The sequence below is a fragment of the Rhamphochromis sp. 'chilingali' genome (genome assembly GCF_963969265.1).
Source record: "Rhamphochromis sp. 'chilingali' genome assembly, chromosome: 4".
Taxonomy (NCBI): domain Eukaryota; kingdom Metazoa; phylum Chordata; class Actinopteri; order Cichliformes; family Cichlidae; genus Rhamphochromis; species Rhamphochromis sp. 'chilingali'.
This window is the reverse complement of record NC_137948.1, coordinates 35,118,074-35,140,564: the sequence shown is the minus strand read 5'-3', so window position 1 is coordinate 35,140,564 and position 22,491 is coordinate 35,118,074. Positions and strand designations below refer to the sequence as shown.

Here is a 22,491-nt window from a genome sequence, read left to right as displayed (position 1 = left end):
TTTACTCCCTCAGTTTGTCTTAATTGGTTGCTGTGTCCTCCCTCTCTGTATTGTTTCCTTCCTCAGTGTTTCCCTGCTTTTGCTAGTATCCAGTTTCCCTGCTGCTGCCCTGCCACTGTGTTTTTGTATTTTTTGCTACTGCATTGAAGCTGATCTTTGAGTTCATCCTTTGTCTCCTGAGTTCTGCATTTGGGTCCATATTTGAAATATATTCGAAAAACTAACTCTGTAGGTGCTCACACGCCACTGCACGCTCATGCATGTGTGGGAAAGAAAGAGAAAGAGAGAAATACTGCTACAAGCTAGTTCAGAAATCAGAAAGGGTTTTATTGCCAAATGTTGAGCAGGTTTACAACATTAGGAAATTGCTGCGGTGCTTCAGTTCAAACATACTGTTATAAATTACGTTTAAATAGACATGAAAATAAAAATAAGAGTAAGAATTAAAAGTGCTAAGTAGATAGATATATACATGATATATACATGAGTGCAGGTGGTGATCAGTGCCAAACATGGAATGATGCAGTGAACACAGCGTAGGGTCATGTGTTAGTGGTGGGAACAGTCATACGGTTATTGTTCATGTGTCCGACAGCAGAGGGGAAGAAACTGTTCTTATGGCGAGAGGTTTTGGTGCGAATGGACCGGAGCCTCCTGCCTGAGGGGAGCAGGTCAAACAGACTGTGTCCAGGGTGAGAAGGGTCAGCTGTGATCCGAGCTGCACGCCCCAGTGTCCTGGAGGTGTACAGGTCCTGCAGAGATGGGAGTCTGCAGCCAATCACCTTCTCAGCAGAGCGCACAACACGCTGCAGTCTCTGTTTGTCCCTGATAGTGGCTCCAGCGTACCACACAGTGATGGAGGAGGTGAGGATGGACTCGATGATTGCAGTGTAGAATTGCGTCATCGTCCGTGTTGGCAGGTTGAATTTCTTCAGCTGCCTCAGGAAGTACATCCTCTGCTGGGCTTTCTTAATGACGGAGGTGATGGTGGGCTCCCACTTCAGGTCCTGGGTGATGGTGGTGGTAGTTGTGATAAATGGTAGTTTAAATTGTGTCCAGGTAATGAACCATTAAATCTCCTCTTGCACCATCTGAATCTCTCTGCAATCACATCACATAGTATGCATATTTTAATTTATACAGCCAAATATCACAAATCTGACCTTAAGGTCTTTGCCACCTGGACACACACACACCAACCGCTCTGAAGAAGCTTAGAGTGGATTTGGAAATAGACACCTGAGGTGAAAGAATTCAATTGATTAAAGTTGTGCTATTATTAAAAAGGTAACAATATCAAGATATGATTCAGGAGGATGTGAAACAACTTCTTAGGTTATGTACTTATTGATTATCAATAATTAACAATGAATATGTTTATTTTACAACCATGCAAACATGACTGATTAACCTGCATGGGGAAAAACTGAATATTGAGTATTAACAACTAAGAGTGCAATAAGTGACCACTGAAAGAGGCCCACACAAAAAGTTTTAAGGCTGTAAGACAGCTGTATGTCACAGAACAATGAACTTCATTTTGAGCTTACTCATAATCAAATAGCATTTCATATCTTTGTTCACTAAGGCAGGAAAACAGCCTCAAGGTTTTGTACTGAGTGAATGAGACATTGTGGATTCGTTTCTGTCAAACATCGGTGTTCAATGTTGTCACTTATGGAAGTGCAATAACGATATGTACAAGACAAATAAAAGAAAAGAAATTGTTATATCAAGTGAGCCAATATCACATTAACTGAACAACTGATGTTTCATGCTTTTTTTATACTGCTTTTATAAAAAGTTTGAGACAGACCCTAATGAGCTACTGAAGCAAATAAATAACTGTCACTGAGCTTTGCATCTATATCACTGAAAAAGGCAAAGAGTTTGTGAAACAGAACAATTGGGACTGCGAGTATAGTTGCTGCACAATATGTTGTTCAGGTGGTAAGCCAACCATCTGTAAGTATATTACTCTTCTCTCAGGTTTCACGGTGTGCACAGAGGTGGATTTGCACAAGAGAATCTTTCACGACCATAGCTGTGAGAAAAATGATCGTCTGTATCACGTGCACATAACTCTGACCCATGGAACACATTACCATCATCTATGTGGCGGCTCTCTGATCCACAGCCAGTGGGTTCTAACTGCAGCTCACTGCTGGAAAGATCAACCTGGATGGTGAGAAATGACTGTTTCACATATTTAAAAAAAACCAGTCCAGAGACAAAAATCATTACTGGTATTTTGTTCTTTTACCATTTCCATTGTTTAGGACTATGTCTGCATATGTAGGAATTCATCCAGGTCCAGGAAGAATGGTGACAATTATTGATCACAAAATCTTTGAGGACCAAACAGGAAAACATGACATCATGCTTCTGAAAATCGACCCACCAGAGAATAAGATTAAGCCTGTTGTCTTCCCTAAATGTACACGTCGCAAAAAGTGAGTTTTGAGTAACCTTTTAAGTGTAAAGTTTGAATTCTGGAATATGTTGACATAATATGTATTTTTCTTGTTTAGTTGGTTGGTTTTTTAAACTTCCAGGAAGAGCAAAAAAATGTAGCAACATCTGTAGTCTATGAACAAAATGACATCATGCTTTTGAAGTTACAAACCCCCATTAGTGACTGCAGAGCTTCTTTATTAACAATAATGTAACTGAGACTTGAATATTGAGCAGAGGGTTCTGGTTTTGATTTTAGGTACCTGCTTAGGAGCTACATCCATGATCTATAATAACTGACAATAAAACACGAGCATGAGGAAATGGAAGGAAATGTAATGTTTTAATAAAATGTTTGAATCTGAAAAGATTAGCTGACTTAGAGTGAACTGGAAATACTCAGCCTGCAGACATGGAGATGGAATTTTATTTATTTTTTAATTTGTAGGATGGATGTCATTCAGATTGCAGGCCATGGTGGCTATACGGTTGATGTAAACTACAACAAACGTAAGACCAGTATTGTTTTGATTATTTCACAATTTTTTAGTTTATATTATACTTTGATTTTGTCTTGTGTGCCTGTTATAGTTACTTTTTCATTTTATTTGAAAACTGTGATGACATAAAGTATTTATTTCATTTTTTTGTGGATATACTGTCAATTTCCCTCCTTTTTAAATGCTGCTCAGCTTCTTTTAAAGAACACATTTTGTTCCAGAAACGAGGCAAAGCATGTTTCTTTCAATAGCTGATTTCCTTGCATGAAACATGCAGTAGCATTTGTTATTTTCCTTTTTTCTCTAGTCCCTGATGAACCGCCTCATCTCCAGTGTGCAAAGATGCATGTTGTTGAGTGTGAGCTTAACCTCCATCCATGTAATTCAGCATTCTTATGGCCAAATGGAAACACGATGTGTTACAAAGAACCTCGAGTGGACATATGTAAGGTGAGTTACCATGCTGCCAACATTTTATCTGTATCATTATCAGATGTTTTGGTACAAAATATTTATGTTTTCTCTCTCAGGGTGATTCTGGTGGTGGAGTGATGGCCAAAAACAACAAGATTCATGGTGTGCATGTTGGTGGTTGTGAACCTGCCTGTACCGGACCAACTATTTCTCTGAAGGTCTGCTCTTACATTGGTTGGATAAATCAAGTCATTACACGGAGTAATGGAAAATAATAAAATTAAAATAACATTCAAAATAAACAGTCCGCTCTGCAAGAAGCTGCTTCGGTGTGAATTGTTTCTACATGTGAACTTTCGATTGTTAAAATATAAATATGTCATGTGTGTTTTCAATGTAGTTTCAGGCATCAAGTAGATCATTCAGTTGTTCAGAAACTGTGAAGTTTGCATGAAGGTTGTTGGGTCATTTTTGCCAGATGATATTAAGTACAATTACTACAGTAAAGTACAAATGTAAGGAATTTGTACTTTATTTTATTTGGTCTTTCCATCACATTTGTGGCTTCTTCTCCGCTGCTTCTAAGTGGAAATTGGTACATTTAACTTCACTACAATTATCTGACATCTTTAGTTGTTATTTTACAGATGAAGATTTGTGCTCATGAAACACATGAAATAAAATTTTGTTTCTGTAGTTGATCAATCAGTTATTTGACTTGCATGAATTTAGCAACTATTATTATATGTTTAATCTTTAAAAGTACTTACTGTTGATATTATTTACTGTAAATTGTTCAAAATCATAAATGTGTGAGAAGCACTCAATCAGGGGCGACTCCAGCATCAAACCTTTAGGAGGGCTCAGCTCAGTCTTAATGTCATGCTTTTAGTGTTGCCTTCAAAAGAAATGTAATTTTTGGATGACCTACAGCAGTGTCTAATAACAGATTTTAATATAATACATCAGCTTTACGGTGGTCACTTTAGTTTAAAACCCGATGCAATGGCACAGTCATGTTGACCAGTAAATTTCAAAAACAGTTTAAGAAAAAGCAGATCAGAGGAGAAACCTGCACGGCATTGTTTCAGTCTCTTAACCACATAGAGGCCAGTCCACCAAATCATCAAGTATTTAAAGTACCATTATACAATACAGACAGTTCAAAATCCCCCTGCGACTCCACCTGCACAAGAAGCAAACTGGTAATAGAGCTGGTTTTAAATGACAGCTTTTGAATTCATGCAAACCCAAACACTTTGTTGAGCAGACTCAGCACAGAGACTCGTGTACACCAATTCAGAGAGTGGAGAACAGATTTGTAGTCTGTCACATCAGTATAGTAGCATTCATCCTGTTCAAGTTTACAGTAATGTGAATGCTGCTAAATGCTATTATTCACATTAATAGCAGAGTGCTACTGAAAAGCACACAACGCATCCATTTAATGCATGTAGATTTTGTGAAAAATCCACCTGATCTCTGTTAGTTCCAGTCTCTCTGTCCGCACTTCCTCTTTGTACTGACAATCACACACAAACATTTTATATTCAACTAAAACAATAACGAAAAATATATTCTTGTAATAATTATTTTAAAGGCGTCGTTTGATAAGAGCATAGCACCCTGCTTAGTTATGAGCGATCACCATAGATGAATGTGGGCAAAGCAGAAGTGACATATATGTAGCCAGGTGGAAGGTCTTTATTATCGGACATGTCCCTGACTTTGACTTCATGTCCACTCTTACCTGTTTCTTTCTCCCTCTCTGTCATCCCCTCTCAGTCTTTGTGCAGTCACCCAAAGGTTAATTATAAAAGTATATCAGAGTTTACAACCGAATAAAAGGCATAAACTGGTCCATATCAGTTTGCTGCTGCTGGCGAGGGTGTTGCTAGGATCTTGAAGCATACAGGGCTTACAACAGCCCTGAAGTCTTTTGAGTTTTCACTCAATAACAGCACCTTTTAAAGTTATTTGTTTTTATTTATTTAAACATATAGTAAAATTAATATAAAGTGGTAAATGTTTGCACTACCTAAAGTGTGAAGTCACAGAATGATACTATTTAGTGCAGTTTTTAATCATTACCAGTCTTCATCTTAGAGCTTGTGCTCTTATTGTGCCATGATGTCTCCTTTTAAACTGTGTGGATGTTCACCTCTTCTTCATCCTTCCTGTTCCTTTCACCAAACTGCTCACTCTTGTTCTCCTCTGATCTCACTTCCTGTTCTGGTTATAAGAAGAATGCAGTCAGCATGTGTCAAAGACACTCCCTCCAAATATATGATTTTTGATATGATGATTAGATATTTAACATTTTATTTATCAACTATTTTATGCACTAAATCAATTATTAAACAAATATCATATTGTAGAAAAGCAAATAATAATGCACTAAGCAGTTTCATGCCACAAGAGCTAAATGGTCACTTCACTGTATTTATTTCCCACAAACTACTATACCTAGGATCTTCAGGTTTCCACTATATTTCATTAATCTGCAGCGACTGTAGAACATAAAGTATATTGACCTCTATTGTTTTCTTTATGACTTGGCCTGAATACACACACATACACATCTTTGAATAGCACAACAAATGAGGTAATTTTCCATGTGTTTTAATAGGTTTAAGTGATTTATGGGTTTTATGTATGTGTGTGTATTTTGGTCTTCGGTGTAAATTTATACAAACTGTAATTATTTCAGATGAAAGATCCGTTATTTAATGTTGCTTTATGTTGACTCTATGGAGAATAAAGCCTTACATGAGTGTTGCTATTTTTAATTGCGGAGTGGAAGACCTACTGTACTTGTTGTTTAGTCTGTGATCTGAATGATGAATTTAACCAAACTGAAAGCAAAGGTTACAGCTGGGATATTCCACACATTTGAAAGACTCATTGTGTAACTCAGGTGTTTATGAGCTTTGATCACTCCAGCATAATAATTATCATGTAACTGCAAGAAGACTTAATGAAACTGAAACAATGCACCCTAACACAGGCATTTGAACTGTAGGCTAATGAGTACATGAAGTGTACCTCTACAGCTGAAAAGAGTTTGCCTCTATAATTTCTGGATCTACTGATTTGTTTCTGATGTATCTCTTCTTTTATTTAGCCTGTATTATGAACAGAAAGATGATGAAATCCTCTTTATTTGAGAAAGTGTCCTTAAACTATTTTTCCTCCTTCTTACTGAGTTTCCGAGCTACCTCTTTGTTAAGTGAATAAACTATTTGAACAAGAAAGATATCATGGCATTTATGATGATACAGTGTGTGTGTGTGTGTGTGTGTGTGTGTGTGTGTACGCTCAGCAGAGGGGAGGTCAAGACAGGAGCTGAGTTGACCTGGTACATCAAGTTTGGATTTGCCCAGTTGTTGGTAAACAAAAAAGATTTAAACTCAAAAGATTTTGAGTTCATGCACACTGGAAAAAAAATTCTCTTCATCACAATCATTTGTTTAAAAATATGGCTGTTTTACTGATCTATGGTTATTATTAAAGAGGAAGGAAAGAAGAAGAGGAAGCCTGAGCCCAGGTTCTGTCCATTTTCATAACAAGTGACAGCACAGACATCTGAGCTTTTTCGTCATAAAGATTGTGATGTGAAGCATCAGCAGGTAAAGTGTCGTTAAAGTGTCACTTCAATAATGCTGCTGGCAGAAAGAAGTGTTGACACATACTAGCTTTGAATAAAAGGCTTAAAACACAAACAGTCTAATCCTGGGTGTTGCTTTTAAGCTTAAAGAATATAATAAGTTCTAAGACAATTCAGTTTACTTCTTACTGTCCATGTTGTGTTGTGGTATTTACTTTATCATGAATGTACGTGATAGGTTTGTAGCTTGAACCCATCCGCTGGAACGTTGAAGACAATATAATTACACTGCTAAGCAAGACACAAATAGGCAAAGTTCTTCATGTTACTCGTGCACGGGAGAGACCTGACAGAGTGCCGTTCCTTCACTTGACCCCAGTTGCTCTCGTCCGTTCTCCCGTACCACTGTCCTTTTATTGAGGTTACATGAATATGCATAGGTTCATTAACATGTGACGTCTACATACACACAAAGAGTACCTTGCCTCTGTGTGTGTGTGTGTGTGTGTGTGTGTGTGTCGGGTACTGCTGATCAAAGGGTCATAAAAGCACACAAGCAAACATCCTTGGTCAGGAAGAGGGTAGACCCCCCCTCATCCTAGATAACACAGTAAGGAAGTCCAGCAGTTCATTTATACACAAAAAGCACTTAGACTAGAACAGACGTAATTACGTTAATCCTACCATAAAACAATAAGAGAAGGTATGACCTCTCTCATGCTCCCAGGATGTAGGTGTGGAATGCACACCAAGCCTCTGTAGCCTGTTAAAGATCACACAACTTATCACTACACAATTGATTATACACCTCTAAGCATCTATGGTTAAATATTTCTAAGCATAAATGACAATCAACAATACAAACTCTAACATTCCCCCGTTTTTGACCTTTATGCTAGAAAGTTCCCAGTTATGAATACCTCATGTCTGACAGTTTCAATGCAAACATTTTTATACTCAGCATATGTCAAATCACCCTAAATTATTGCAAAGATACACAGTTTAATAAATGTATTAGCAGTTATCCCATTCATTGAGCTCATCTCATGGCAAACTGCATCTTACGAGCAACCAAAGAAATTGTTGATTTAATAGTGAAACTAAGAAAGTAACATTTTCAAACACATCTCAGCTTGGTGGTGCTTCCTCCAGGTGTGCACATCACATGTCTCTCTGCAGGGTGGTTTGAGTTCTGCAGGACGTCATAATGTCTCTTCCAGTTGTTTCATTGTCCATAGGACCAGAGTCCAAATGTATGTAGAATAAACATTCAAACATACCAGTTAGTGTTGTTGTTTGTCAACATGGGTCTCAGCTATTTCCAAAGCTGCAGACCTCTCAGCACCCTAGTTTTATGGCCTCCACCAACCCCCATCACCTCATTCAAGCCTTCGTCCTGTGAGGGGGATATTTATGACTCCTTAATTGTCCACGCTCTGCAGAGAAACACCTCTGTGGAAAGGGTGCAGGGTTCCGTTGTCTTACTGCTGTTATGATCCCAGCAGCCTTCAGAGTGTCATCATATGCACATAGGAAACTGCTGTCATCACCACCACAGCTTCTGGTTCCTGTGCTTTCACAGAATCATGATGTCATCCTTAGACTCCCTCTGCGCTGTCGATGGAGCTTGGCACGCTCCCCTCATCCTTCAGGTGCCCGTCTGCTGTCCACAATCTCCTCTGTTGGCCTCTGGAAAGCCCTTTTGGCACAGCTCTCATTCCAACGCAGTTTCATGGTCCTTGCTGTGGCTCCAAAGTCTGATCTCATGATGGGCCCCAACCAGCTTGACCTTTGACCTCAACCACTGCCTGGCTGTCGGCTATGCCTGGAATGGTTCACGCTTCTCACTGGGCCTCTGAAGATTTCTCAGGAGATTACTGCTGCACCTGTATTCCCTTGCTAAAAAGAAAAACTTCTATTTGGAGAGCATGTCAACAATCATCAAACCACATTCTTTAGTTCAGTGAACTTCACTTATAGGCCATCAAAGCCTCATCTGAACATGGATGCACCACTTGCATAGATTTAATACTTGTAAATAAACGGCTAATCACACAAATCACTGCAACAATAATAGTAAACCTTGTTTAATGTTAATTCCTGGACCCCTCCTCTTGACGCATGGGCACCCCCACGCGTCAACTCATCAAACCTGGATCCCTGTCTTACAGAAAAAGATTAGCTAGATCATGTCCCAGGCAACATCAGGGCATCTCCTCCGGAGTAGCTCCGTAACCCTGCAATAAAAGATGTTAGTGTGTCTTGCATATTAAGTTTGCTTAACACCTGGCTCCACCAGGAGCCTGCATACACACCATCACGGCCTGGAAAGAAAAATCTGGAAGTGAAATCAAACTTCATACCTGTAAACAATTGTATCATAAGAGTAATAAGCATTCAACATCAGCAAGACAAGTGTCATGTGCAGGTTTTCTCAGTAAACTACAATCATTTCCATAATTTGCCTCAGACATGGATCATCCCATGTACTCAGTCAACATTAATGTAATCAGTGACTACTCTTAAGCAAGGTCACTCCACTCATATATTATTATTATGGGTTCAAAAGTGGCCAGCAAATGAGCCCATAATAAACTATTCCATAAATACCGTAATCTCTTATTTGTTTTACTCATGTCACTTGTCCGCTTCAGCTGAATCTACTACAGCATTCTCAAAGAAACAAACATTAGCAATACACATTGACTGTGGTCAGACGGAGGTCAGACACAGGTCAACAGATTCTAGAGGTGCCATAAAAAAGACCATAAAGTCAACCATCCCTTCTCGTGGAAAGAATGTCATTCACATATAAACCCAAAAATCCTATAGTAAAAAAAAAAAACATCAACTAATCCTCTTATAAACCACATGATCAAACACATGATTAATCATCTGCTGTAAAAAGAAATGTAAATGTTAGCGCTGCGCAGGTGTGTACACTTTCTCACAGTAATGTCTGTGAGCAACACAAGGTAGGGAATAACACCTTTGGTAAATGCACAGACACAGAAAATGGCATTTCACAAGTTAAATCATCATGCAACCTCGAATGTTGCTGTCATCTTTCTGCTCCTGTAACAAAAACACATAAATTCATCCACCTTTGTCAGGTGGGGGTTAACTTTGAGTCGTGTTACATCAGTAAAGTCTTGTCAGCTTTTACCAGTTAGTCAGTTTTTTTTCCTCTTTCACTCATACATTCATACATGCATTCTTTCTTTCTTTGCTGATAGTGGAACCTGTCGTCGCATTCAGTTTCCACTCTCAGCAAAATGACGTCATTTCAAAAAGAAAAAGAACTTCTAGATCAGATTACATCGCTGTATCCGTTTTAGGCCGGGACTTTTATTTAAGATTGTCCCAATAAGTGGCTTTCTCCAGAGCCCATTTTAATGTGGAGAACTCACTTGTAACGACTTTCTCGACAGGTCGTATAGCACTTTTAATTCCCGACGTGCAGATCTGCTTAAAGAAAAGAAATCGACAAACAAAATCAGTGCCTGTTCAAAAGATAAAAATGAAAAATAACAGAGATTATCAAACCAAACTCTCAGTGCACTGTGAAAGTATCAAAATAAAAAGGCCTTGTTAAGTCATGACACAAGCTCCTCATCTCAGGAGGGTAAATCATACCATTATACTAATCGGCAAGCTCGACTTCACAACAGAAGAAAAATCATCAGCTAGATTCACTCCAAATCAACCATCAGCTGCACAACACACACATAAGCCTAATGTCTTATTAGCTATGAGTTTAATCACCAGGTCTGTGCTCTTCACTCATTTAGGCCACAGATCTATTTTATTCAGTTCTCCTGTTCCCGTCATCATAAAACATGTGACATGCTGTCATGCACTTCACAAAAAAGTTTGTTCTGACGTATTCAGAGTTGTGTATCTAGATACAGAATTCACTCGCACATCAAAACAGGAAACTCAGTGTTTTAGAGTCTCCACTCTAACAAACTCCAACACATCTCATTCACTCGTGCTAGAATTCAATCACCTTTCATTAATCTAAGAACGATCAACTAATTTGCATATCAGCTATTAACCCACTAAGTTGACAGGACAACAGAAAAGCATGTTCAAAAAGTTATCACTAAAAGAGAATTTCCCTCATACAGTAAATTTATAGTAAACTTGTGCTGCATCAATCAAGCAGGAAGCTTCTCCCAATTTACTATATTAACAACTAAATTTATTGTCTGATCACTGGTTGTTCAAACCAGAATCTTTTTTCCCCACAAAAGTTAAACTGTTGTCCTGCAACCTAGAGAGTCAATTTTTTTTTTTTTGCATTGGATAAATTCAGCATTTGATAACAAGTGTCTGCTAAATTGACACTATTTTAACACTGATGAAAGATGACAAGCTAATTTTCATTGCATGTGTGTGGAGCTGCATCTCCAGCAGAGCATGTTCTTAAAGCTGCCTGTCCTACACACTTCTCTACTATTATTTGATCATTCTGTAACTAATGTGCTATGAGTCCACTGGTTTTTGCATCACACTGAGTGACTTGGACAAGATGATAAACAGACTCACACGCTTAAGATGTTGTCTAATCTTCATGAGCTCTCTTGTGTTTGTGTTAGTAGGGTTAATGCATGTTGTGCTTGTGTGTGTGATTTTGTATGTTTCTATTTTTGCAGTGTTTGAGACTCCTTCTCAATTTTCCAACTTAAGCAGTCAGTTTTCTTTTCCCCAGGTTTGCTAACCCAAATTTTGATTTCCCACATTAAATAATTCCTGTGTTCTCACCTAGTCTTCTCACTCTGTTGTCCTCTCCCACTTCAACAGTCCCGGCAGTTCTCCTTCAGCTTTGTCCTGTCTAGTGGCTGAAGTGCTGCTGCTGCCTTCTTGGGCGACTTCTTAGCAGCTGCTGCCGGTTTCTTGGCTTTGGCCGCGGCGGGCGTCTTAGCTTTGCTCTCAGTAACCTTGTTCATCTTGAAGGATCCGGAGGCCCCGGTGCCCTTGGTCTGCACCAGAGTGCCCTTCGCCACCAGACTCTTGATGGTGGTCTTGACACGGGCCTTGTTCTTGTCCACATCGTAGCCTCCGGCAGCCAGAGCCTTCTTGAGAGCGGCTGCGAACACGCCGTTGCGCTCCTTGGAAGCGGCCACGGCTTTCACAATCAGCTCGCCCACGCTGGGGCCGACCTTCTTGGGATTGGAAGTCGTCGTCTTCTTCTTCTTGGCCTGAACCTCTGCACAGGGCGCAGGGCGTGTTTATGATGGAGCCTTTCCCACCACAGCGCCGGCACGTTGAGCGCATCATGAAGGGTCCATTTCTTTCATGTAGCTATGGTCGCTAGCCAGCATGCTAGCCGCATGTGGCTTGCCCGAGTCACTCAGTCCTTTCTGAGCATTTCGACATGCTGCCGCCGCAGAACCTGGCCTCAGATCCAGCAAGCTTAGCGCGCTGATCTCCAAAAAAGTCCCGAAAGCCAGAAAGACGTCAAATAAGTGTCTCGTGCTAAGCGCTCGAACAAAAACTCTTCTTCACGCCGCCATCTTGCTCGCCCTTCCGTGGAATTCATCCAATCAGACAGGAAGATGGGTTTGCTTTTCTTCTTCTCTGATGCTTTGTTAGGTTGCTTCTGCAGCCTCTGCTCCGATACTGCCGCTGCTGATCAGGTTTTTTCAGGGACGAGTGAGAGTTTTGAGACAGATCGTGCTGTAAATAAGTCAGCCAGAAACTTGGCTTGAACGTTTCCAATTGTTAAACTATAACTTTTCTTCCGACCGCTGCATGTGGAAAATTGATTCAGGTCTGCTTTTCACCTGAAAGTGACAACTAAGACATTTTCATTATTATCATCACTGCTTAATCAACACATATCTCTCTCTCTCTCTCGCTCTGTGTTTTTGTGAACAATCCTTTCTTAAAAGCAGAAAATGAAATTATAGTTGTTTTTTTGGTTGATCAACACAAAACCTTTTTCCTATGATTATTTTTTTTCTACAATATAAATTCTCCCTCTTATTCACTCTTTTTTTTTTTTACAATAGCTGGCGACCTGCAAAATCACCGCTGTCACTCACAATCAAAGGCAATTACTTTTGCACAGTGCACAAAAACACTGTGATGTCAGACACATTCACACTCACTTTGTCACCTGCATAAATAAATCATATGGCTGGAGATATGTGCCATGGTGATCCATAGGCATGATCACATGTTTATTTAATTATTTTCAACCCAACAAAACAAATAAACAAAAACATGATGCTGATGTTATGAACACTTCACACACAAGAGTCAAGATTCAGGAAAACTGCTCATGGAAACGCTGCACACTCCAGTTATCACAGTTATCATAGCGCTGTTTCCCTCTCTTAGAGTAGTTCTCAGACAGCTCTCGATCTGATAATGTGTAGCTTGCTCATCAGCTCAGAAAAAAAAACTGCAACGCAACATCACACAGTAGTTGCTCTGCCCACAGCGGCAAAGTCTTACACTTTCATATTCAACACAGCTTCTCCATCATGTACTTTTAGATGTTTCATACAGGGTTCAGCATATTAGTTGTTTTCACAGGTGTGCTCTACATCTCAACAATGGTTCATAATAAGACGACAGTCTTCCACACAGGTCAAGTGCCTCTATGCACTTCATTAGTTTAAATATTTATCTATATCACTTCACCTCATATGTCATTGTACTGAATTTGAGCAACCACAAGCGTAATGTAGATTACTTTTAACAACTATCCACCTCAATTACGTCTATGGTCTCCACACGCTCTTCAAGGCTGGTGTGTTTTCTGAAAACTTCTAACATTTGAATCTCTTCCATTTATAAGCCTGCGATTAACCGCACGGCTCAGGTCCGCGTGAAACCCGCGTGACCGCGCTCGCGTGAACCCGCGCAGCTGTGGAGCCGTCGCTCCCTCTCTTTTTTACATAAATACTTTGTGCTGCCAGGAGCAAAGTCCAGCACAAACGTCTGTCTCCCTCCGACTCACTCTTGGTTGCTTAGAAACCCATGATAACAACAACAGTCGGTGTCACAGACCACATGTTCTGCTCCGCACACACTCACACAACAACAACAACGACGACGACAATGACAACAACACAAAATAGGCCTACTGTCCAGCACAATCTGGACCCCGCGGAACCTCTCAACGCCTCACAAAGTGGCGGAGAACTCACCTCTCGCTGCACAAAGTAGCGAGGAACCTCTTACCCCACAAAGCGGTAAGGAACCTCTTGCTGCACACAGTAGCAAGGAACCCGGGTTTCGCTCCACAAAGCAGCGAACTTCTCAACGCCTCACAAAATGGCGGAGACTGCACAACAACACGGTTATAGAGTCGGCCTCTGTAAACTTACTCGGTGTTGCTTAGCGTGTAATATAGCCTCGAATCCCGCCGATCGCCATTCATCGAGGAGAAAGACAGACCGCGAATCCACAGGAACTTCCTGGCTGACGTCAGTCTTTCAGCGTGTCCCTCCTCCCCCCGGTGAATGCCGATTCCAGGGCTCCGGCACTCGAAGGACCAATTAATGATAGGTTTGTAGCTTGAACCCATCCGCTGGAACGTTGAAGACAATATAATTACACTGCTAAGCAAGACACAAATAGGCAAAGTTCTTCATGTTACTCGTGCACGGGAGAGACCGGACAGAGTGCCGTTCCTTCACTTGACCCCAGTTGCTCTCGTCCGTTCTCCCGTACCACTGTCCTTTTATTGAGGTTACATGAATATGCATAGGTTCATTAACATGTGACGTCTACATACACACAAAGAGTACCTTGCCTGTGTGTGTGTGTGTGTGTGTGTGTGTGTGTGTGTGTGTGTGTGTCGGGTACTGCTGATCAAAGGGTCATAAAAGCACACAAGCAAACATCCTTGGTCAGGAAGAGGGTAGTCAATTGCCCAACGGCTCGTATCAGAACAAATGACCAGACATCCTCCAGCTTCTGTCTCCTGAGGGGCACCAGACAGGGATGCCCACTCTCCCCTTCACTTTTTGCAATTTTTATCGAACCTCTAGCTGCAGCATTTAGACAGGCTACAACAATTAAGGGCATAAAATGTAAGAACATAGAACATAAAATCAGTCTCTATGCGGATGATGTGTTGCTTTTTCTGCAAAACACACAAACCAACCTCTCTGAGGTAATTACTTTAATAAACTGGTTTTCAAGAGTTTCAGATTATTCAATTAACTGGCCAAAATCTACAGTTCTCCCCATTAACTGCTCCTTCCATAATTCTTCCTCTGCCCCACTGCAATCCGGAAATATTAAATATTTAGGTATTAATGTCTCTCCTAAGCTTTCAGACTTAACTAAACTAAACCACATCCCACTTCTAAAGAAAGTAGAAGGCGATCTGACTAGATGGAAATCTTTACCCATATCACTCATGGGAAGGGTCGCCACTATAAAAATGATGATCTTGCCAAAAATAAATTACTTATTTTTGATGATCCCTAACAAACCATCACAAGATTGGTTCAGATCTCTGGATTCATATATTTCCAAATTCCTTTGGAAAGATAAACCCCCGCGTATTAGCTTAAAAACGCTACAAAGAACCAAGGATAGAGGAGGATTAGATCTGCCTAATTTTCACCAATACTTCTTAGCCAACAGGCTTCAGTTCATCTCAGAATGGTTAAAACATACCTTCTTAGTTGAGCCCTGGCTAGATGTTGGACAGGCACTATGCAAGGATCTAGAGATTTCAGACCTACCATTTATTAGCTCAAACATCAAAAGACATGAATGCTTTAAAAGTATCAACATCAGCTTTTCTCTAACAGCATGGTGGGAGTTTCTAAAAATAACGGAGTCTTCATTAATCCCATGCAAACGTACACCTATTTGGAATAACCCTGACATATTACAAAACAATAATATGATTAATTTCCCAGAATGGAGTTGTAAAGGAATTAAATACTTAGAACATATATTAGAGGGAACAGAATTTATTCCATTTGACAGACTAGTTGAACAATATGGGATCAACAAGACAAGGTTTTTAGAATATCAACAAATTAAATCCATAGTAAAAAAGAAATTTAACCTCAGTCAAGTTGAATTACAAACACCACTAAGTGCGGCACATTTTCTTACTCTTAAATCCCCCAAATTATTATCTAAAATATACAGAACACTTTCTAAATTAGATGAATCAATATCCCTTCCTACTGCAAAGTGGGAAGCAGATTTATCAGTCAACCTAGACCAAAACTTCTGGTCTCAGATTTGCTTAAAAACTTTTAAACTAATTAAAAATCCCAGTCTGCAATTAATACAATACAAAATACTACATAGAGTGCACTATACAGGTCATCGGATGTTCAAGATGGGCTTTACATCTTCCAACAACTGCTCACACTGTCAAGGCAATACACCAGACAATTACATCCACGCTCTTTGGTTCTGTCCACCAGTGCAAAAGTTTTGGCGCGAGATATGTGAAGACTTATCAAAGTGTCTGAAATGTAACATTCCAACTTCCCCCTTAGTGTGTCTACTGGGCAGCTTAGATAATGTCACTTCAGAAAAGAATATCGCCCATATGATCTTCACTGCCCTATGCATAGCCAAGAAAACAGTCCTCATGAACTGGAAAAATAAAAATAATCTTAATTCTAACCAATATAGAAATTATCTATTAGATTACATTAGTCTTGACACAGCCTCTGCCACCACATTAGATCAATTGCTCTGGGCCCCTTTTATCAGCTCCATCACCTAGTGGGGGTGGGGGGTCATAGTTTGGTCCCGCCTTCACTGTTGTGATTGGTGAGGGGGTAGGGACAGGCTTAGGGCGTCGGGGGGTTCCCCGGAGGCATCTTCCTTGGGGGGCTCAACCCGGGGTAGCGGTCACGTCCGGTTGGGGGCTCTGTTGGCTCTCAGGTGACTGTTTCCTCGCGGCTGCGTGCAGCGGGGCTAGGGGAGGGTCTGTGCTGACGGACGTGGGTTACTGACCTGGCAACCTGGCTGCCCCTGGGTGGGTCCGGGATGGGCGTGAGGTTCTGGGGGCGCTCCGTCTCTGGGCTGGGGCCCGGGCCGGGCCTCGGGGGCTTGGGTCCTGGTTGGTGTGTTGCCAGGGTTGTGGGCGGGTGGGTGCATGGGGGCCCGGCCCTGGAGCAGGGTGCCGCCGGTGCGTCGAGCCGCCTGGGGGGCTCTTCAACTGGTGGGGGGGATGGTCACATCTTGCAGGAGCTTTCTTCTCTTCAGGAACTCTCTGCAGGAGGGGGAGATACAGGAGAGGTGGAGGAAGATCTCAGCCTGGGCGTTTACCGTCTTATGTAGTCTGGAAGATGTGTGGATGGTGGGGTGGGTGCAGTTTTCTCTGTGGTGGGGTTGGGTGGACTATCCAGGGCTCTGTGGAGCCGGAGGGCGCTACTGCACTGGGCCCCGGGCTGATGGGCCTGGGCCCCCCTTCCCTGGCGGGTCGCGAAGGGTGGGAGTGCCTACTGGGGTCAGCGGGGGAGCTGGCCCCAGGGAGGGGTTACCTGCCCCTCCCTTCCTTCCCTCCCCATCTCCAGCTGCCTCCCTCTTCCCGCTCCTCCACAACCACTCACACATGCAGGGCCTTGGAGTGGGGGTATGTCACCAGGGTGCAGAGGAGGCTACCCCCCCCCCCCCCCCTGTCCCCTTCTGGCTGCCTCTGCCTCAATTTTATCCCACAACTTAGACATTCACATTATTCACACTCTCATTACACATACATATAGGATCTTGGGGATGGGCACAATCACGGAGTCCAAAATACCATCAGGGTGTATACCTCACCCCTGACGTCGTTGCCCACCTCTCAATTTTAAATACACTTAGTCATTGAGGGCTAGCAGGAGGGACTATGCGCTTACCTGCTGCTCCTTGGCAGGTAGCTCCATGCCCTCCTGGGTTTTAATTGCACCTTAGAACACATATGCATCAACACTACAATGAGCGGGTGGAGGGAGGTTTGGAGTCTTCTCCCACCCCCATTCTCTGCGGCCTGCTGGAGCGGGAGGGCTAGTAGGAGGAGTTGGCCGTCCGACTGCGGTCTGGGGTGTGGGGCCTCCCTGCTGCTGCGGAGTCGGGGTGGTCTGCCTCTCCCCACCGCAGGGAAAAGGGTAACACCACCTGGGTCTGGGTGCAATTCCCCCCTCCAGGGACAAGGGTACCTAGACCCGGTTTGTAGAGTACGCTTGGGGAGTGTGATTGTGTGTACAGCGTCTCTTTATGTCTGTCTCCACGTTGGTTGAGTGTGGAGTGAGTGCATATGAGAGCATGAGGGTGGGAATGGATGTTTGTGTCTGTGTGTGCCCGTATGTCTGTGTCTATATGTCAGGTTGGGTATCAGACGCCACCCCTCTGGGGACACCTCAGGCCCTCCAAGGTTTGGAGGCCTATCTCCACCCACCACCACTTCCCCTGCCGGTGGCGGACTCCCTCAGGTGTCGGTGTGTTGGTGGTTCTTTGTATCTGGGGGTGGGCGTCCGGGTACACACCGGCTCACTCCTTGGCGGCCGCTTGTCGGGGCCTGGGGCCTGGGGCTCGCTCGGGCCCCTTCGGAGGTGGGGTGCCCCCGGCCTCTCGGCCTGGGGCTCGGTCACTCAGGCGCAGCTGGGGGCCGGCGGAGCTCACGGGCGCGTCACTGCAACTCCCCCTGACTTCTGCTCCGCGGCTGCTGGGCGAGCCCTCATCTGGGACTCTCCTCAGCTCTTACTGGAACAGTGGCGCGGCTGCCCCTCTGTTGGTCTTCCATGGTCTCTTGTGTTCTGGGGGCCTCTGGATGTCTGGAGTTTTGATCTCCTCCATACCCACTTCACACCCTGGAGGACGGGGCTGTGGCCCCCCCACACTCCCTAGCAGATCATTACATGGAGAAACCTTTGGAATGCAAGCATGCTGATCCACACAGGTATGCACACATGGGTATTCACAGACGCGGACTAAAGCTTTCTTGGCTGCTGCCTCAAAGCACACTGTGCGCTGTCTATCTTGCGTGCTGCACAATATCGTTTATTATTTAGTAAATATTGATATCTATGACTAGCTAGTTTATTGTGATGGTGCTTTGTTTTCTCTATTATTATGTTGCTCTTTGTTGTTTGCTGTCTCCTCTGTTTGTTTTTTTTGTTTGTTTGTTTTTTTTCTCCATACAGGTGACCCAGGAGTTCTTTTTTTCTTTTTTTTTTTCTCTCTCTTCCCCCCCCTTCTCACCATCTCTTCTCCCCTTTGGTTTTCTTTCTTTCTCTCCCCCTCTTTCTCTCATTCATTCCCCCTGTCCTATTTATTTAAAAAAAAAAAAAAAAAAAAAAAAAAAAAGACAAAGGATGAACTGAAGCTCTGCCATCACGTAATGTCGCATACTGCTGTTTCTGATGTCATTTAAAAAAAAAAAAAAAAAAAAAAGGAAGAGGGTAGACCCCCCCTCATCCTAGATAACACAGTAAGGAAGTCCAGCAGTTCATTTATACACAAAAAGCACTTAGACTAGAACAGACGTAATTACGTTAATCCTACCATAAAACAATAAGAGAAGGTATGACCTCTCTCATGCTCCCAGGATGTAGGTGTGGAATGCACACCAAGCCTCTGTAGCCTGTTAAAGATCACACAACTTATCACTACACAATTGATTATACACCTCTAAGCATCTATGGTTAAATATTTCTAAGCATAAATGACAATCAACAATACAAACTCTAACAGTACGCTACTTTGTTCTAGCGACTGTAAAAAATAATTGTATTCATGAAATAAACTAGACTTTCACAGTCTGCATCTTCCACAGTTTTCATGCTTTTGTTCACTCCAAATTTGACACAAACCCACAGACAACCAGAGTTAACTATGTGAAGCAATCACAGACACTGTAATGGATGATTTTTCTAATAAACACAATCAGGTTAACATTAAGGTTTAACATTGAAGGAGATTTGTTCCATAGTCACAGTTATGCTTGTATTTCCTTTACTTACATCCAACACTACTATGTTCTGTTTCAGTCCAGGTGCTGGCAGTTTATCCTTTGTTGTTTGGACAAATAAGCTTAAAGCTAAACCTTCATGTTTTTGATGGGAAAGTTTGTTAAACCATTGCTCAACTTATGTCTGCACAGAGCAGATAATTATGATGTACTTGTAAAAAGACTTGATAAGCAGGTCACAGCTGAATCAAGGGGTAATAAAAGTAAGACCACGCGGTCTCAGCACGACTACACATGCAGTGGGTTATCGCACACATTTGAAAGACTCATTGTGTAACTCAGGATGTGACCCCTTATAAAGGAGACAGAGAAGTTCTGTTGTTCAGTCAAGTAAAACCTGGTGAAAGCGCAATTCTAAGACTCTGGTCGTTGCTTAAGTGTATAGATAAAAAATCATTTTTTCATACATTATTTTCTTACTATATTAGTATAATCACCAAATCGATCATTTCATATTTATCCCCTGAAACGATCTACATTAACTTTTCTATCCCTAGAAATGTGTTTCCAGAGTCCCAGGTTTAGTGACTTCCTGTCCACCATCACATCAGCTGAGTAGTTGTCAAATTTGAGGGGAGCAGAGAAGATCAGACACCAGTCAGCAGGTCAGAGGCCATCTCTCATTTCACAAATCAATCACTTGATTTATAAATGGAACAAACACCCCATCAGACCAGGTAATGACCCATTATGAGACAACAGCCGTCTGAGAGGAGATGTTCTGTATCACAAAACATGGAAAACAAACAAACTCTAGGCATTCTGAAATAAATAAAGCTCAACAAAAAAACAAAACCATATCAGATCCTGATGTAATTCATTTTGTTGTTGTCTTTATTAGTCATTTAAAAAGAGGTCTAGAAAAAGTGTCCAGGAAGAGATTCTACTATTTATGCAGCACTGCCCCCGTGTGGCCACAAAGACACACAACAGCTTCATTTCTCAGCCTGTTGCCTTCTTTTTCCTTCATGATGTAAACAGTGAATGAACTGAAAGAAGTCAACCCATAAACTGTTAAACTGATACAACAGTCATGATGATTATGTAACAAGTTGTAGTTGACTTTCTGGTGGTGGTTTTGGTATACAATTTAAAAGCCATTTTCTTTTATAAATACACCATACACTTTGTTCTTGACCATTTCTTTTCCTCATATCCTTAATGGACAGTGGAGGAACACTACATCTAGCTTCTGTTTAACATTTATCCAGGCGCCCCCACACTGTACCTCTACAGAAACCAAGGGAGAGAGACAGACACACAAAGATTTCCACTTGAATCTTGATCTCAAAATAGAAAAAGTTTTATCACAAAATAATTACAAGAGCTCAGCCAGGTGAGATATAGCAGAACCATCAATTCAGAGTCTGACAGTAAGGGTGAAGACGAGCCTGACTGTTGGTCTGCTCCAAAACGAGCCCATAAGCAAGCTTTGAAATAATATGTTACAAAATTGTGAAACTGCGACATGAAATTTGATTTGAAAATGAAATTCATCCTGATCAGGAGCTGTTATGATCTAAATGGTGTTCTAGATCCAGTAAGCATTCATTCAACTTGTATGCAGCAAAATTAAAAAATAAGTTACCACAAGTTGTTTTTTAATTTGGTAAATAATTGATAAAGTGTTAAAAGTACTGTTTGTGTTTGACCTCATCACCAGGATGAGTTGGAAATACTTCAAATTCCCTCAGGTGGCCTTTTGCTGGTTGGATTGCCACTACAGTCTGTAAACTGTAGAGGTAATTTTGTGAGCTCATTGGATGAGCAGTTTCTGAAATACTCAGACCAGCCCATCTGGCACCAACAACCACGCAATCTCTTTCCCCCATTCTGATACTTGCTTTGACCTTCAGCAGGTCATCATGAACATGTCTGTATGCTAAAATACTTTAATTTGCTGACGTCTGATTGGTTCACTAGACATTTGTGTTTAACGAGCAGGTGAACAGGTGTACCTGGCAAAGTGTGTGTAACCCTCAGTGTTACTGACATGTTCCACACTGATGCACAACAATACTCTGTGCCCCACACTGTTTTATTAAGTATGTCTAATCACTGTAGACATTACATGTACCTTCTTGAAGGAGAGGTCAAAGGTCAGTTACCTTTATAGGTTCCTGCTATATGTTGTGACATATACACAGCACAGTTGTAGGAATGATAGTTTCTAGATTAAGTTGATAAAGTTGACCTTGAAGACCACAAGTTTGAATGGATTGTTAACATGACCCCACTCTACAGCACTGCAACATTTTAACATGAGTTATTTAAGACTTTCCAGGTATCCTGGTTACAGAAAAAGATTGATGAGCAGAAAAAAAGAAACAAACTTTAATTGTTTCTGATTAGAAGCTGTACAATCCGGACTGACTTTAACAAATGTGCTATAGGCTCAGCTGGAAAATAGTGAGCTTTACAAGACTGATTTTGTTCCAAAGGCTTTCACAGACCTCAACCAATCCTAAGGCTAATTAGCACGGCTAGAATTTTAAAAACATTTGTTAAATGTTGTCATTGCTAACATATACCTGTTTTAGAGCATGGTGAGTAGCGAGAAT

General features: G+C 41.7%; 1 protein-coding gene across 1 annotated transcript in view; it reads left to right on the top strand.

The window, feature by feature from the left end:
* LOC308395317 (serine protease 1-like) overlaps nucleotides 1-3,643 on the top strand; it is a gene marked incomplete at both ends in the record, with an annotated part of 120,501 nt that extends 116,858 nt beyond the window's left edge. Inside the window, 5 exons of the mRNA XM_080880118.1 lie at nucleotides 1,990-2,185; nucleotides 2,280-2,453; nucleotides 2,903-2,964; nucleotides 3,262-3,404; nucleotides 3,485-3,643. Of these exons, the coding sequence (XP_080736244.1) occupies nucleotides 1,990-2,185; nucleotides 2,280-2,453; nucleotides 2,903-2,964; nucleotides 3,262-3,404; nucleotides 3,485-3,643 (734 nt within the window). The remainder of the gene's footprint in view (nucleotides 1-1,989; nucleotides 2,186-2,279; nucleotides 2,454-2,902; nucleotides 2,965-3,261; nucleotides 3,405-3,484) is intronic.
* Between the last annotated feature and the right edge of the window lie 18,848 nt (nucleotides 3,644-22,491).